Source organism: Mustela lutreola, chromosome 15 (assembly GCF_030435805.1).
Source record: "Mustela lutreola isolate mMusLut2 chromosome 15, mMusLut2.pri, whole genome shotgun sequence".
In the NCBI taxonomy this organism is placed as follows: Eukaryota; Metazoa; Chordata; class Mammalia; order Carnivora; family Mustelidae; genus Mustela; species Mustela lutreola.
The window spans coordinates 36,875,925-36,893,422 of NC_081304.1; the positions used below are offsets into that span (position 1 = coordinate 36,875,925).

General features: G+C 36.9%; 1 protein-coding gene across 14 annotated transcripts in view; it reads right to left on the reverse strand.

Annotated features, from left to right (window-relative positions):
* The window catches only part of SYNRG (synergin gamma), an 85,793-nt gene that overhangs the window by 55,181 nt on the left and 13,114 nt on the right, over positions 1-17,498 (reverse strand). For all 14 annotated transcript variants that reach the window (XM_059149718.1, XM_059149723.1, XM_059149722.1 and 11 more), the window contains exons 4-6: positions 3,705-3,835; positions 2,956-3,061; positions 2,323-2,434 (exon numbers count right to left, since the gene is read on the reverse strand). In XM_059149718.1, the coding sequence (XP_059005701.1) occupies positions 2,323-2,434; positions 2,956-3,061; positions 3,705-3,835 (349 nt within the window). The remainder of the gene's footprint in view (positions 1-2,322; positions 2,435-2,955; positions 3,062-3,704; positions 3,836-17,498) is intronic.

Sequence of the window (17,498 nt, forward strand, 5' to 3'; positions counted from 1 at the left end):
GAGGTCTTTTGTGGTTCTACACAAATTTTAGGATTGTTCTATTTCTGTGAAAAATGCCACTAGAATATTGATTGGAATTGTCCTGAAATCTGTAGATTGCTTTGGGTAACATGGACATTTTACTCATTCTTCCAACCCATGAGCACAAAGTATCTTTCCTTTTTTGTGTGTGTCTTCTTCAATTACTTTCATCGATGACTTCAAGTTTTCAGTATACAGGTCTTTCAGCTCCTGGCTTAATTTATTCCTAGGTTTTTTATTCTACTTGATGCAAGTGTAAATGAAATCGTTTTCTTAATTTATTTTTCTGATAGATTGCTGTTAGTGTATAGAAGTGCAACATATTTTTACATATTGATTTTGTATTCTATAACTTCACTGAATTAATTTACTAGTTCTAACATTTTTTTGGTGGTCTTTAGGGTTTTCTACATGTAAAGCTTCTTCACATTTTTAACTACTTTAAATTGCTTTAATATTTACTAAAGTCTAATGCCACTGGAGCAATCTTTTTTAAAAAAGGCTCTCATCTGAAAAATGGGGATACCACGTGCTTCTCTTCTGGACACTTCTCTTTTGGATTCATAAAATAGAATCTTCATTGCTTCTAGGTTTTATGAAAGATGCAAAATGAATATTCAAAACTGTTGTCTTATTTAATTTTGTTTAAAAAAAACAAAAAGCTGGGGTGCCGGGTGGCTCAGTGGGTTAAAGCCTCTGCCTTCAGCTCGGGTCATGATCCCAGGATCCTGGGATTGAGCCCTGCATCCCTGCATTGGGCTCTCTGCTCAGCAGGGAGCCTGCTTCCTCCTCTCTCTGCCTACTTGTGATCTCTGTCTGTCCAATAAATAAATAACATCTTTAAAAAAAAACAACAAAAAAACCCAAAAAGCCATGACCCAACGAACTCCAACCCCTCCTAAGAATGGTTACACAAGTATGGATTTAATTTTTTTTTTTTAAAGATTTTATTTATTTGACAGACAGAGATCACAAGTAGGCAGAGAGGCAGGCAGAGAGAGAGGGGGAAGCAGGCTCCCTGCTGAGCAGAGAGCCCAATGCGGGACTCAATCCCAGGACCCTGGAATCGTGACCTGAGCCAAAAGCAGAGGCTTTAACCCACTGAGCCACCCAGGTGCCCTGGATTTAAGTTCTTAATTTGGGTTCTCAGACCAGCACTGGTAGAAAATGGTAATAATGGAAAACTGAGAGCTACTATGAGTATTTTTTAAATGGACCCTATTTACCAGAAGTAAGTCTGCAAATGTTAAACCAATGTTTCTTTGCATTTGACTGGAATTATGTTAATCTATGTGTCATATATATTTTGGCTTATAAACTCTCAACAGTGATATATATGATTAAGAAGAGTATAAAATTATGTGATGGTCTGTATATTCCATATCTTAAAGTAAACAGTCGGTGGGGGCAGGGGTATTAATAGATGTCTTTGGTGGGTAAAAGGTTGGAAACTTTTTTAATGTACTTTATGTTAAGTCCCTAACTGGAGAAGCTCTGGAAACTTCTTGAGCTTGCTTCAAAAATCTTTTTTTGGATAAGCACAGAGCAAAATTAACTAGAAACAGCTAACTGCATGCATGTTGACTGAACTCCTGAGACCTCTTAAATGCCAAAACAATTTATTATTTATCAATGAGGTTGTCAAACTACACCTAGTTGTCGAAAGAGGGCGTTCTATATGGACAGAACAGTGTTTGCCCTAACAATGACCATTCATCGCCAGGTTCTCCTCCTTCTAAGTTCGACACAGGTTCCAGTTTTAAGCATTCCAATATTTATTTTTCAATTACTTCCTAAGTAGTTATTTAGCTTATAATTTTCATTTTTATTTACGTTTTTCCTTTCTGAACTCATTCTGACTGCTACATCCATTTTCTTTTCAAGCTTGCTATATATCTTACTTTGGGGAACATCTGGAATGAGAATCTGAGTATATAATCTATCAAGTGAATTTAATAAGACAGAGTTAAAGCTGTCCCAGAAAGAACTGGTAACTGTGCCAATGTTATATTATTCCCTACTGATATCACCTACAAAAGGTACTACAATACAAGGGTCTAAGGAAAGTTTATCAACGTAATATATGCCAGCAGAAAAGAGTACTTGGTTGGCTGAATGATTCAACAATTCTTCATCTATTAATGATATGCTATTCTTAACCCCCTATACATTTTAAAACATCCAAATCTTTATTCAGCTTGAAGGATGAGATGAGCAGTGACTCTCCACACACACATAATGGTCAATTAAACACACAGAAAATCACCTTCCAATAAAAGGAAATTTTTACAGTAAAATTACCTGGTTTCTTAGGGTGTGATGCCGGAGTAGGGTGCATCTTAGCATCTCTGGAAAATCCATCCAAGTTTCCTTTTATGGCTTCCAAAGCATCATCTCTACTCTTCTCACCTGTCTAAGAGACAACAGATATATGCATATATCTTCACTTATGGCTCACTTCATCCTAGATCCTCCCAAACTGAAAGTACAGATATTTGTCTGTTTTCAATATTTTTACCACAGACTTCTGATAGGGAATTCTGCAAGTCAGAAAAACACTGACAAGTGTGTAAGTATACAAGTGCATAAAAAGACAAATCTATAAAACACAAAAATATTAAAGGGTTCATTTATAAATACTTCAGGACACAAATGATATTAAGTATCCTATATTAATATTAAAATCAATTATTAATCTTCCCAAGAAAAGATCACGAACATTCCAGTGGTAGTAAAAAAGACCTGAGATGATGATGGTTGATATCCCATTCCGTTCAATAATAGTGTCTTACAGGAAAAGAAGAATTCTCACTTTTAGACCCAAATGAATCAACCATAGCTTCAGCTTGGGCTGGTGCCCAGGTGACAGAATCCCCTGAATGAGTGAGAGGCACACACAGGGCGAAGGCGGGCTGCGGTGGTGGAATAGATTACCTTCGGTTTCACACTACTCAGAAGTCTGAGCTTCTGCTTCTGCTCTTCAAACTGGCGTCTTTTCCTTTCTTCTTCTAAGAGCTTCTGTTGCTGTTCAAATCGTTTTCTGAAGGAAAAACAATCTAGTAAAGAACTAGCTTCAGAGATTAGCAACTGTGTTATAGTCATACTTCTAACAGTTTCAGCAAGATCACCTTATACTTCTAGAATGAAAACCCTCACTGCTAATTATATCTGATTTTCTTAAGACAATACTATTTCCCCATTAATTTTGAAATATACAAAATGAGTCCAAAAAATGATTTACCTAAGTTACAGATATGAATTTATTTCTTTTCTAATTTGCAAAAGAAAGGGACAATTTTTTGCATTCAAAAATAACCTCAAAAAACAGCCAGGGAGGTAGACAAAAAAGGAACTCTGACTTGGGAAGGCAGTGTTGTACAGGAGAAAGAGCAATGCTTGGGGCATCAGGAGGCCTACATTTGGGTCTAGGCTTTGCTAGTAACTATTTGATGGGGGCTGACAAGAAACTGCATCCTCTGAACTGTATTTTCCCTAAATGTAAAATTATAGGGTTGAATTAGAGGATCCATAAGGTTTGTTCTTGCTTAAAACTTATATATAAAAATATATTGCAAGTATCTTAAATGCGACACGACTGTACTGGTTTCAAATCTGCATTAAAGAACTGTTCTTAAAATAGCAGCTATCATGCGTCTTTATGCTTGATTCCTGAGGTCTCTTACTGTTGCTCTTCAGCAAACTGCTTCTGCATGTCTGGAGTGTACTGTGGGCCTGGAGGACGCATTCCCAGGAAAGGCGTTTGTCCCAGGTAAGGCATCCCTGCTGCTGGCATTGGGCCCATTGGTATTCCTGCCTAAAAGAAACAAAGGCTTGAAAAAACGTAATTCCTCCTTTTTTTTTTTTTTTTTAAGATTTTATTTATTTATTTGTCAGAGAGAGAGAGAGAGCGGGAGTGAGCACAGGCAGACAGAGTGGCAGGCAGAGTCAGAGGGAGAAGCAGGCTCCCTGCGGAGCAAGGAGCCCGATATGGGACTCGATCCCAGGATGCTGGGATCATGACCTGAGCCGAAGGCAGCTGCTTAACCAACTGAGCCACCCAGGCGTCCCCACAATTCCTCCTTTTAATTGTTACACAGGAAAACAATGACTTCCATAAATTCTTACCTAGTGTTTTTATTAATGAACCATATGATTTTCTTTTAAATAATAGTCAAAAAACACAGGCTAAAAATGGAAAGCTCCCCTTACTATCTCATCCCTTTCATTTCCTTGTTTCAGAGGTGCCCAATGCTAACAGTCTGAGGGCGTGTGTGCTTGGAAGCCCATATTCTGGTCAGTTCACTAACCCATATTCTTTGAGAAGTGGTATCATATCTTACATGTCTTTGTATTTCCAGCAACAGATTAGAGCTTGCCATATGGTAGTTATTCCAAAGATGAGATTAAACATGCTTTCCCAGTAAGTATGATAGGATAATAAATATTTTGATGTTTATTATCACAGGCCTGATAGTCAAACTTCCACAGAAAACAAAATATATTCAATCAGCAATAAGTGATATAGCAATACCACAGTATAAAGTTTATTCAAGCATTCAGTAGTAAGAATAGTATTACACAATAGCTAGTCACAAAATCTAATGTTAATAATGATTATGAAGACACTGATAATGATGAAAATGGCTTATTTTACACTGAGTGGAAATTCTACTTCTCAGCCTTCTCCGACAGGCTTCCCTTCTCTTCCCTAATGGAAACCTGGCTGTCTCTGGAAGCGTTCTCCTTTGGAGACTACTGCTTCTCTTCCACATTTCCTGTAACTAAGGGAAATATTCCTCCTTGCTTCTTCTAAACCTTTTATCCTCTCTTCCTTCAAAAACCAAAATACATGCATCTAACTACTTTAGTCACCCAAATTGCCCAGTCTGTTAATTTGAGGATGGTTACTTTCAGTTATAGTGGATGAAGGATGTGTTTGTAATAATGGTTAACTCCCCGACTTACACAAACTTGGTTAATGTAAACTACCAAAATTTAAATTACTTTAAGGTTAAGATTATTTTCACACTATGGGAATTAATATAGTCAGATTTTTATCTTTACTTTTTTTTAAAAAAAGATTTTATTTGTTTATTTGACAGAGAGAGATATAATGAGAGTAGGAACATGAGCAGAGGAACTGGGAGAGGTAGAAGCAGGCTTCCTGCCAAGCAGGGAGCCCAATGCGGGGCTCCATCCCAGGACTTTGGGATCATGACCTGAGCCGAAGGCAGATGCTTAACGACTGAGCCACCCAGGCGCCCCAGAGATTCTTTAAAAAAATAAAATAAAATAAAATAAAATAAAAGTAAAGATTTTATTTATTTATTTGACAGAGAGAGATCACAAGTAGGCAGAGAGGCAGGCAGAGAGAGAGAGAGAGAGGAGGAAGCAGGCTCCCTGCTGAGCAGAGAGCCCGATGCGGGACTCGATCCCAGGACCCTGAGATCATGACCTGAGCTGAAGGCAGCAGCTTTAACCCACTGAGCCACCCAGGTGCCCCGATTCTTTACTTTTAAGTAATCTCTACACCCAAGAGGCTTGAACTCAACCCTGAGATCAAAAGTCACATGCTCTGCTGACTGAGCCAGCTGGGTGCCCCATTTTTAATGTTTTTTTTTCTTAAAAGATTTTATTTATTTATTTGAGAGAGAATGAGAGAAGAGAGAGAGAGATAATGAGAGGGGGAGGGTCAGAGGGAGAAGCAGACTCCCCACCAAGCAGGAAGCCCGATGGGCGACTCAATCCTGGAACTCCAGGATCATGACCTGAGCCAAAGGCAGTCGCTTAACCAACTGAGCTGCCTGGGTTTTTTTTTTTTTTTTTTTTTTAAACAACACTAAGATCTTGATTTTAGATCAACATTTAAGATCTTGTTTTTTTGTTGAAGAAATCATGTTAGGGTTTTCCTCAAAGTACTCCTTTTAGAAATTATCAAAAATATCCCCTCATTCTGAACTTTGAAAAAAGTGCACCTCATTGAAACAGTAGGGGATTGTTTTAAGGCCTAGAAATAATATAATGTGGGTAAAGCACCTAGAACACTGTGTAGCATATATGAGTAAATAGCCGTTATTATAATTATTAAAAACTATACTGACGAAGTATAATTATACTGATAAAGTAATACACTCTCAAAAACAATGATGACCCCATTTTTTTTTCTGGAACAAAGTAGGATTCTGCAGGCAAAAACAGAGTCAAAGCAACTAAATAAGAAAAATGAACACTTCATAGTTATAATATATGTATCATTTTATTGTGTTGATGCCATATGCCAGCTATATAAGTAGGCACTTACATACACTATTCTCAATATATGTAAGATCCTTAGAATTAGAGATATTTCTGATAACAATCAACAAGAATACCTTAATATTAACACTTATGAAGCTCCTCATATGTCCCAGGGACTTTTCTAAGGGCTTTACATATTATATTAATAGACTTAATTCTTGTAACAAAATGAGGCGGAAGGTGCTACTATTATTCTCATTTTATAAATGAGGAAATTGAAGTACAAAATAGTTAACTACTTTATTTATTGTGGGTAAGTGGCAGAGCCAGTATTAGAACAAGGAAATGTCTGGTTCCAAAGTCCATGTTCTCCACCATTAGGCCATGCTGCCTCTCCAATTACCAGCTACCACAGATTCAGACTTAAAAACAATTATAATGTGTTTTGTTGTGTGTTTATTCATATGATCAGTCATATAATTGCTCAATGAAGAGTAGCAGCTTGGAAGGCTTATGAATGGTTTTAGGACCTTACAACGGGAGTTACAAATAATTCATATTGGAATTCTAACACTGTCTATTCTAAATTTTGGGTGAGGGTGGCAATGTATACTTACTTTTAGTCACGGTGTGGTTCTCTTGCTGCTAAAAATTAGCACTGTAGTCCTAGGATTACATTTATTTATTTTTTCCAGATCTACTTAAGTATAATAACTAAATCAATTTCCTATTTTTTCCAGCTTTACTGGGATGTAGCTGACGTAACACTGTGTAATTTTAAGGTATGCAACCTGTTGATGTGATACACTTATATACTGCAAAATAATTACCACTGCAGTATTAACACCTCCATCATGTCACATAACCACCATTTCTCTCTTTTTTTTTTTTTTAAAGATTTTATTTATTTATTTGACAGACAGAGATCACAAGGAGGCAGAAAGGCAGGCAGAGAGAGAGTGGGGCGGGCAGCAGGCTCCCTGCGAAGCAGAGAGCCTGATGTGGGGCTTGATCCCAGGACCCTGAGATCATGACCTGAGCTGAAGACAGCCATGCAGGCATCCCTCATCATTTCTTTCTTGCAATGAGGAATTAAGTTCCTTTTTAAATTGACTTAGTTTGGGGCACCTGGGTGGCTCAGTGGCTAAAGCCTCTGCTTTCAGCTCAGGTCACGATCCCAGGGTCCTGGGATCAAGCCCTACATCAGGCTCTCTGCTCAGCTGGGAGCCTGCTTCCCTCCTTCTCCCTCTGTCTGCCTCTCTGCCTATTTGTGATCTCTGTCTGTCAAATAAATAAATAAAACTATCTTTAAAAAAATTGACTTAGTTTACTCAAGCACATAAAATGCAACCCCCCCTCCCAAAACCCTACTCAACTCATATAGGTCAAAAGATCAGACATTCCACAAAAATAATAAAGAATGAAACAAGGCATTTTCTTGCACATTGCCTTCCTATTTACAAAATTCTGTTCTTCAAGAAGATTCAAGCTTGCTGAATGATATTTTGTCTTTCTCCTACTACTGAAAAGTTACTTTATACATTTATACAGTTTCTTAATTCATTCTTTTGAAATCTAGATATACCAAAAGGTCAAAAAATACTAAACTTTAGTTATATACTGGGTGGATCACATGACAAAAGAAATAACTCAGAAATCTGAGATGTATCCAAAAAACTGCTAAAAACACTAAAGATAAAGAAGTTCACTCACAGATGCAGAATACTGAAGGCTACTGAAGACTTGAGTAACTGGAGAGACAGGACAGACTAAAAAAGTAAAAATAGCACTTTCAATCAAAATCCCAACAGATTTTATGTGGAATTTCACAAGATTATCTTAAAAATTCATACTTCAAAGGAAAGAAATATGAATAGCTAAAATTCTTTAAAAGAAGATCCACACAAGCAGTTATTAAGGCTTATCTTGGGCTAGAAAAATTAGGACACTAAGATAGTTACTGATGCAGGGATAGACAGAGATACCAGTGGGATAAATAGAAGGGCTCATAAACTAACCCAAAGCATATAAAGAAATTGGATAGTGTAGGAGTAATCTTAGAAATCAATGAGTAAAGAATGGGCTACTGATAAGTGATTTGAAGACAACTGTCTACTCAAATGGAAAATAATAAAATTAGAACTTTAGACTCATACTGATACCAAAGATCAACTTCAGATAGGTTTAATAAGAAAATACAGGAGAAAAATCTTGCGATCTCAGAGTAGGACTATATCTAATGAGACATAAAACTCAAAACCATAAAAGAAATGATTTATCCATCTGTCTTAACTTTTACAACACAGGACGCTACCACCAAAATTAAAAGACAAACCAAAGTATAGGAGGCGATAGTGGCAACACAAATAACCACAAAGGCAAGAACCCAGAATATACAATGAACTCTCAGAAATCAATAAAACTAGAACAAACAGCAAAAAATTGGAAGCAACTTAAATGTCCATCAACCGAAGTATATATACTCATGCATTGGAATACTACACAGCAGCTATATGAACAAACTTGGCTTCACTTTGTAACAGGGATAAGTCTAGGGGAGAAACAATGTCCAATTAAAAAAATCAAATGCAGAAGGGCACACAATCTAGAAAATATATAATGTTCATGAATATTCAAACATGTAAAATAGTAGAAGTATAAGAATACAAACGAAAACAATAAGCACTGAAATTTTTTTTTTAAGGTTTTTTTATTTGACAGACAGAAACCACAACTAGGCAGAGAGGCAGGCAGAGAGAGAGGAAGGGAAGCAGGCTTCCCGTTGAGCAGAGAGCCCAACGCAGGGCCCGATCCCAGCACCCTGGGATGCTGACCTGAGCCGAAGGCAGAGGTCCCAACCCACTGAGCCACCCAGGCGACCCCACGCATTGAATTTTTGATAGTGATAACCATCTCTGGGGAAGTAGAAGAATGGAATTATAACTGTTTTGTTCAATTCTTTAAAAAAATATAAGACAAATATGGTATGTTAAAATTTGATAAAAGGATATGACTATCTCATAGAAAACCCTGAGGAATCTACAAAAAAAAATCCTATAATTTTTACAAAACGAACATACCCAAATCAATCATTTCTATATATTAGCAATGAATAGGACACCGAAATACAGACACAATGCCATTTATAATTACTCAAAAGAATGAAATGCCTAGATGTAAATCTAACAAAACATTTAAAGAATTTATATGGTGAAAACTATACAATGCTGATGACAGAAATCAAAGACCTAAGTAAATAGACAATATACTGCTCATATAATGCAAGAATCCACATATTAAAGATGTCAATCTCCCCCAAACTAATAAAAAAGATTTACCATAATTCCTATCAAAACTCCAAGAAGACTTTTCATAGATACAGACAACATTATCCTAAAAATGAATGGAAAGATAAAAGAACTAGAATAGCTAAAATAATTTTGAGAAGGCTTATCATATAGCCACAGAGATTTAATGAGTAATCAAAATCACCCAACAAGAAAAGTCCTGGACCTGATGGCTTTGCTGGTAAATTCTGACTAACATTAAAAAACAATAATAATAAACAACTTGACTCCATGAAAACCTTAAATATTTGTACATCAAGAAACACTATCCACAGAGAAAAAGGAGCCCACAGAATGGAAGACAATATTTGCAAATCACACATCTGATAAGGGATTAAAATCTAAAATATATAGAGAACTCTTACAATTCAACAACAAAAAACTCAATTCAAAAATTGACAACAGACCTCAATAAACATTTCTCTAAAAAAGATGTATAAATGGCCAATAACCACATGAGAAGATACTCAACATCATATTTTGGAGAAATGCAAATCAAAACTACAATGAGACACTACCTCACACCCATTAAAGCAGCTATTACCAAAAAAACAGGGGCACCTGGCTGGCTCAATTGGTAGAGCTAGAGCATGCAACTCTTGATCTCAGGTCATGAGTTCAAGCTCCATGTTGGGTGTACAGCCTACTTAAGAGAACAAAAGCAAAAACAACAACAACAAAAAAACAGAAGGAGGGTAGTTTGGGGAAGATGGCAGAGTAGGAGGATCCTGAACTCACTTCCTCCCATGGACACATTGAGAAAGGAATTACATCTATGTGACTAACTCTGAAAACAACCTGAAGACTGGCAGAATAGACCTTCCACAGCTAATTACAGAGAGAAGCCCACATCAGAAAGTGTAGGAGGGGAGCTAAATGAAATGGAGATAAGCCATATGCCTGATAAAGAGTTCAGACATGGTCAGTAATGGTCACAAAGATACTCACTGGACTTGAGAAAACAGTGGAGAATCTCAGTGAGACCATCAACAAAGAGCAAATATTAAAAAGAACCAGTCAAGGCTAAAGAATTCAATAACTAAAATTTAAAAATACACTAGGTGTAATCAACAACAGATTAGAGGAAGCAGAAGAATGGATCAGCAATCTGGAAGCCAGCTTAATGAAAGGCAACCAACCTGAACAGCAACAACAACAAAAAGAATAATAATAAATGAGAACAGGTTAAGATAACTATGCAATAGCATCAAGCATAACAATATTCATTTTATAGGGATCCCAGAAGAAGATAGAGAGAAGGAGGCAGAAAACTTATTTGAAGAAATGATAGCTGAAAACTTCCTAATCTGGGGAAGGAAAAAGACATCCAGATCCAGGAATCAGAGAGCCCCCAACAAGATAAACCCAAGGAAGTCCATATCAAGACATACAATAAATAAGAAGTGGTGATAAAGAGAGAATACTAAAAGCAGCAAGAAAAAAGAAAAGCCAGCTGATAGCTTTATGGGATTTTCCTTGTACAAGGGACAGCTGATACAATGTATCAGCTGACTTTTCAGGAGACACTACAGGCCAGAAGGCAGTGGCATGATATATTCAAAGTGCTAAAAGGAAAAATCCTGCCAACAATACTCTACCCTGTAAGGTTATCATTCATAATAGGAGAGATAAAGAATTTCCCAAATGTACAAAAGTTAAAGGAGTTCATCACTAAACCAGCCTTATAAGAAATGTTAAAGGGAATTCTTTGGCAAGTAAAGGCCACAATCAGGAATAAGAAAATGATGAAAGGAAAAAATCTCACAGGTAAAATGCAAACATATATTAAAAGTAGTTGATTAGTTACTTATAAAACCAGCATGGAGGTTAAAGCACAAAAGCAGTAAAACCGATTATATCTATAAAAATTAGCCAAGGGATTTGCAAAATAGAAGGATGTAAAGTATGACATCATATACATAAAATATGGGAGCAGGAAGTAAAAATTTAGTGCTATTAGAATGAGTTCAAACTTAAGTGACTATCAACTTAATACAAATAATTCTTAATACAAATTAAGTTCAACTTAATAGACTGCTACAGGCATAAGATATTATATATGAACCTAATGGTAATTACAAATAAAAAACCTGTAATAGATACAAAAAAATAAAGAGAGAGGAATTCAAACATAATACTAAAGGAAGCCATCAAACCACAAGGAAAGACAGCAAGACAAGAAGGAACAACAAAAAAAAAATGACAAAACAACCATAAAGAAGTAAGAAAATAGCAATAAGAACACGATTATCAGGGCACCTGCGTGACTCAGTGGGTTAAAGCCTCTGCCATCGGCTCAGGTCATGGTCCCAGGGTCCTGGGATCAAGCCCCGAATGAGGCTCTCTGCTCAGCAGGGAGCCTGCTTCCCTTCCTCTCTCTCTGCCTCTATTTGACAGACAGAGATCACAAGTAGGCAGAGAGGCAGGCAGAGAGAGAGAGAAGAAAGGAGGCTCCCCAAGCAGCGGAGAGCCTGATGTGGGGCTCGATCCCAGGACTCTGGGATCATGACCTGAGCCGAAGGCAGAGGCTTTAACCCACTAAGCCACCCAGGCGCCCCCATAATTAAATGTAAATAGACTAAATGTTCAAACCAGAAGACATAGGGTGACTGAATGGATTAAAAACAAGACCCACAACCTATATGCTGCCTACAAAAGACTCTCTTTGGAGCTAAAGACACATGCAGATTGAAAGTAATAACAGAGAGGTGCTTGGGTGGCTCAGAGGGTTAAGCCACTGCCTTCAGCTCAGGTTGTGATCTCAGGGTCCTGGGACTAAGCCCCGTATTGGGCTCTCTGCTCAGCAGCTTCCCCCTCTCTCTCTGCTTGTGATCTCTCTCTCTCTGTCAAATAAATAAATAAAATCTTAAAAAAAAAAAAAGTTTACAGTAAGGGATATAAAAACAGTTACCATGCGGATGGAAGTGAAAAGAAAGCCAGGGTAGCAATACTTACATCAGACAAAACAGACATTAAAACCGACTCTAACAAGGGACAAAAGGACAAGAGGATATAAACATTAACAGTATCTATACACCCAACATAGGATACATACATAAAACAAACATGAACAGACATAAAGAGAAAAACTGCAGTAATACAGTAATAGTAAGACTTTAACACTCCACTTACATCAATGGAGAGATATTTGAATGACACATTAGACAAGATGGACCTAACAGATATATTCAGACCATTCCATCCCAAAACCGTGGACTACACATTCTTTTCAAGTGCACATGCAACATTTTCCAGGATGGATGACATCTTAGTCCACAAGTCTCAACAAATTAAAGAAAACTGAAATCGTATAATGCATTTTTTTCAACCATAACAGTATGACACTAGAAATCAGCCATAAGAAAATATCTGGAAAGAACACAAATAACATGATATTAAACAATAAATGGGTCAACCAAGAAATCAAAGAGGAAAACTCAAAATACATGGAGCCAAATGAAAATGAAAACGCAATGTCCAAAATCTTTATTTATTTATTTAATTTTTAAATTATTTTTTAAAACAATTTTATTTATTTGACAGATCACAAGTAGGCAGAGAGGCAGGCAGAGAGAGAGAGAGGAGGAAGCAGACTCCCCGCTGAGCAGAGAGCCTGATGTGGGGCTCGATCCCAGGACCCTGAGACCATGACCTGAGCTGAAGGCAGAGGCTTTAACCCACTGAGCCACCCAGGCACCCCCACAATGTCCAAAATCTTTGAGATGCAGCAAAAGTTGTTCTAAGAGGGAAGATTACAGCAATACAGTCCTATCTCAGAAAAATCTCAAATAAAGAACCTAATCTTACACCTGAAGGAACTTGGGGGAAAAAAAAGCCCAATGACACAAGGAGTTGGTTCTTTGTAAAGAAAAACAAAATTGATAAACCTTTAGCCAGATGCGTCAAGAAAAAAAGACTCAAATAAATAAAACCAGAAATGAATAAGGAGAAATAACAACAAATACCACAGAAAAACAAATGATTCTAAGAGAATACAATGAAAAATTATATACCAACAAATTGGACAACCTAGAAGAAATGGATAAATTCCCAGGAATATGTAACATTCTAAAACTGAATGAAGAAGAAACAGAAAATTTATACACAATGATTACTAGCAATGAAATTGAATCAATAATCAAGAAAATTCCCCCAAAACAAAAGTCCAGGACCAGATGCTTTCACAGATGAATTTTACCAAACATTTAAGGAAAAGTTAATGCCTAGTCTTCTCAAAAAACAGAGCAGGAGTAAAAGCTTCCAAATTCATTCCACAAGGCCATCATACCCTGATACCAAAACTAGACAGACACTACAAAAAAAGAAAACTATAGGCCAAAATCTCCGAGATACATAGACATAAAAAATCCTCAACAAAATATTAGCAAATCAAATCCTACTATACATTAAAAAAATCATTCACCATGGTCAAGTGGGATTTATTTCAGGGATGCAAGAGTGGGTGGCTCAATATTTGCAATCAGCATTGATAAATCACATTAACAAGAGAAAGGACTGTGTAATAATTTCGGTGGATGTGGACAAATCATTTGACAAAATACAATATCCATTCATGATTAAAAACTCAACAAAATGGGTTTAGAGGGAACATACCTCAATACAGTAAAATCCATATATAAAAAACCCACAACTAACATACTCAATAGTGAAAAACTGAGAACTTTTCCTCTAACACTAGGAACAAGACAAGGACATCCATTCTCACCACTTTTTTCAACATTTCAACATTCCATGTACTGTAAGTCTCAGACACAGCCATCAGACAAGAAAAAGAAATAAAAAGCATCCTAAATGATAAGGAAGAAGTAAAACTGTCTGTATTTGCAGATGACATGATACTATAAATAGAAAACCCTAAAGATTCTATCAAAAGACTGTCAGAATTGACAAATGAATCAGTAAAGTTTCAGGATACAAAATTAATATACAGAACTCTGTTGCATTTCTATACACTAGTAATGGAAGTAGCAGAAACAGAGATTAAGAAAACAATCCCATTTATAATTACACCAAAAGTCATAGAATACCTAGGAATAAACTGAACGATGGAGTCAGAAGACCTATACTCTGAAAACTATAAGATATTGATGAAGGGGACTGAAGATGACACAAACAAATGGAAAGACAGCTCACGGACTGGAAGAATATTGTTAAAATACTCATACTACCCAAAGCAACCTACACATTCAATGTAATCCCTATCAAAATACCAACAACATTTTTCACAGAACTAGAACAAATAATACTAAAATTTGTATGGAACCACAAAAGAGCTTGAATAGCCAAAGCAATCTTCAGAAAGCTGGTGGTATACAACCCCAGATTTCAAGATATACTACAAAGTTGTAGTAATCAAAACAATATGGTACTGGGGCATCTGGGTGGCTCAGTGGGTTTAATGTTTGCCTTCTGCTCAGGTCATGATCTCAGGGTCCTGGGATTGAGCCTGGCATTGGGCTCCCAGATCAGTGGGGAGTCTGCTTCTTCCTCTTCCTCTGCCCCTCCCCCTGCTCATGCTCTCTTTCTCTTTAATAAGTAAATAAATAAAAATCTAAAACAACAACAGCAGCAACAATAATAATAATATGGTACTGGCACAAAACTAGATCAATGGAACAGGACAGAGAGCCTAGAAATAAATCCATGCAAATATGGTCAATTAACCTACAATAAAAAGACAAGAACATACAATGGGGGAGAAAACAGCCTCTTTAACTAACGGTGCTAGGATAACTGGACAACTACATGCAAAATAATGAAACTGGGCCACTTTCTCACACCTTACACAAAAATAAACTCAAAATGGATTAAAGACCTAAATGTGAGACCTGAAATTATAAAACTCCCAGAAGAAAACACAGGTTGTAATTTGACACTGGCCATAGAAATATTTTTCTAGATATGTCGCCTCAGACAAGGGAAGCAAAAGCAAAATTAAACTATTGGGACTACACCAAAATAAAAAGCTCCTGTACAGCAAAGGAAATCATCAACAAAATGAAAAGGCAACCTACTGAATGGGAGAACATATTTGCAAATAATATCTGACAAGGGGTTAATATCCAAAATAATTCAGTATCTATTCAGTATATATAATGCAACAGCAAAGCACAAACAAGGCGATTAAAAATGGGACCTGAATAGACATTTTTTCAAGGAAGACATCAGATGGCTAATGACACATGAAAAGATGCTCAACATCACTCATCATCAGAGAAATGGAAATCAATTATTACAATGATATCACCTCACACTGGTCAGAATGACTAAAATCAAAAACTCAGAAATAACAAGTGTTGGTGAGGATGTAGAGAAAAAGGAACCCCCATGCATTTTTGGTGGAATTAAAATTGCTACAGTTACTGTGGAAAACAGTATAGAGGTTCCTCAAAAAATTAAAAATAGAATTCCATTATGTAGAATTCCACTACTCGGTATTTACCCAAAGAAAATGAAAACATGGGGCACCTGGGTGGTTCAGTCAGTTAAGTGTCTGCCTTTGGCTCAGGTCAGCATCCTGGGGTCCTGAGATCAAGATCCGCATCAGGCCCCCTGCTCAGCAGGGAGTCTGCTTCTCCCTCTCCCTCGGCCCCCAACTTGTGCCCATGTTGTCTCTCTCGCGGTGTCTCTCAAATAAATAAATAAAATCTTTAACAACAAAAAAAGGAAAATAAAAACACTATGCACCCCTATGTTTATTGCTGCATTATTTATAATAGCCAAGATATGGCAGCAAACCAAGTGTCTATCCAAAGATGAATGTACTCCATATATATACACACACACCCCTACACACACATAATGGAATATGACTCAGCCATAAAAAAGAATGAGATCTTGCCATCTGCCATGACACAGATGGACCCTAGAGAGTATAATGTATAAGTACATATAATACTCATTATACTTATAATTATACTTATTAATATATATAATGTATAAGTACAATGCTAAGTGAAATAAGTCACTCAGAGAAAGACAAATACTGTATGATTTCACCCATATGTGGAATTTAAGAAACGAAATAAGGGAACAACTGAAAAAAAAAAAAAAGAGAGAGAGAGAAAGAGATAGAAAAACCGAAAAACAGACTCTTAAGAGATCTAGCATGTGCAGATGGAGGTGGATGAAAAAAAAGGGGACCAAGAGTATACTTATCAGGGCAATTGGGTGGCTCAGTCATCAAGCTCAGGTCATGATCCCTACATTCTGGGATCCAGCCGGAATAGGGCTCCCTGCTCAGCAGGGAGCCTGCTTCCTCCCCCTCCCTCTACCTGCTGCTCTGCCTACCTGCATGTGCTCTCTCAAATAATAAATAAAATCTTTAAAAAAAAAAAAAAAAAGGAAAGAGTACAGTTATCTTGGTAAGGACTGGGTAATGTATACAATTGGTTAAACACTATATTGCACACCTAAAACTAATATAACACTGTGTGTTAACTATACTTCAATAAACAACAACACTGCATTCTACGGTAGATTCTTTCCAGCTCTTTTGTGTCTTTAAGATATACATCCCTAGTATATTCTTCCTGGTATATTCTTCCCCTACTGCTGTTTGTTTTGGACACATTACTTAGGTGAGTAGAAGTAACTAATAAATGCCACTTCTGAGAGGAAGCTCTAAACATTGTAACAGGGTCTGGCCATCTCTTTTCCTATGTCAGGGATCTGGGATATCCTAGGATCTCAGGGTCTCAGGATAAAGAGAACATGGATTGGAGTCACAGCCAGACCACAAAGGACACCCATCACAAATGAAAAATAAACTGTTTTCTTTCCTTTTTTTTTTTTAAAGATTTTTTTTTTAAATTTGCCAGAGACAGAGAGAGAGAGAGTACACACAAGCAGGCAGAGAGGCAGGCAGAGGCA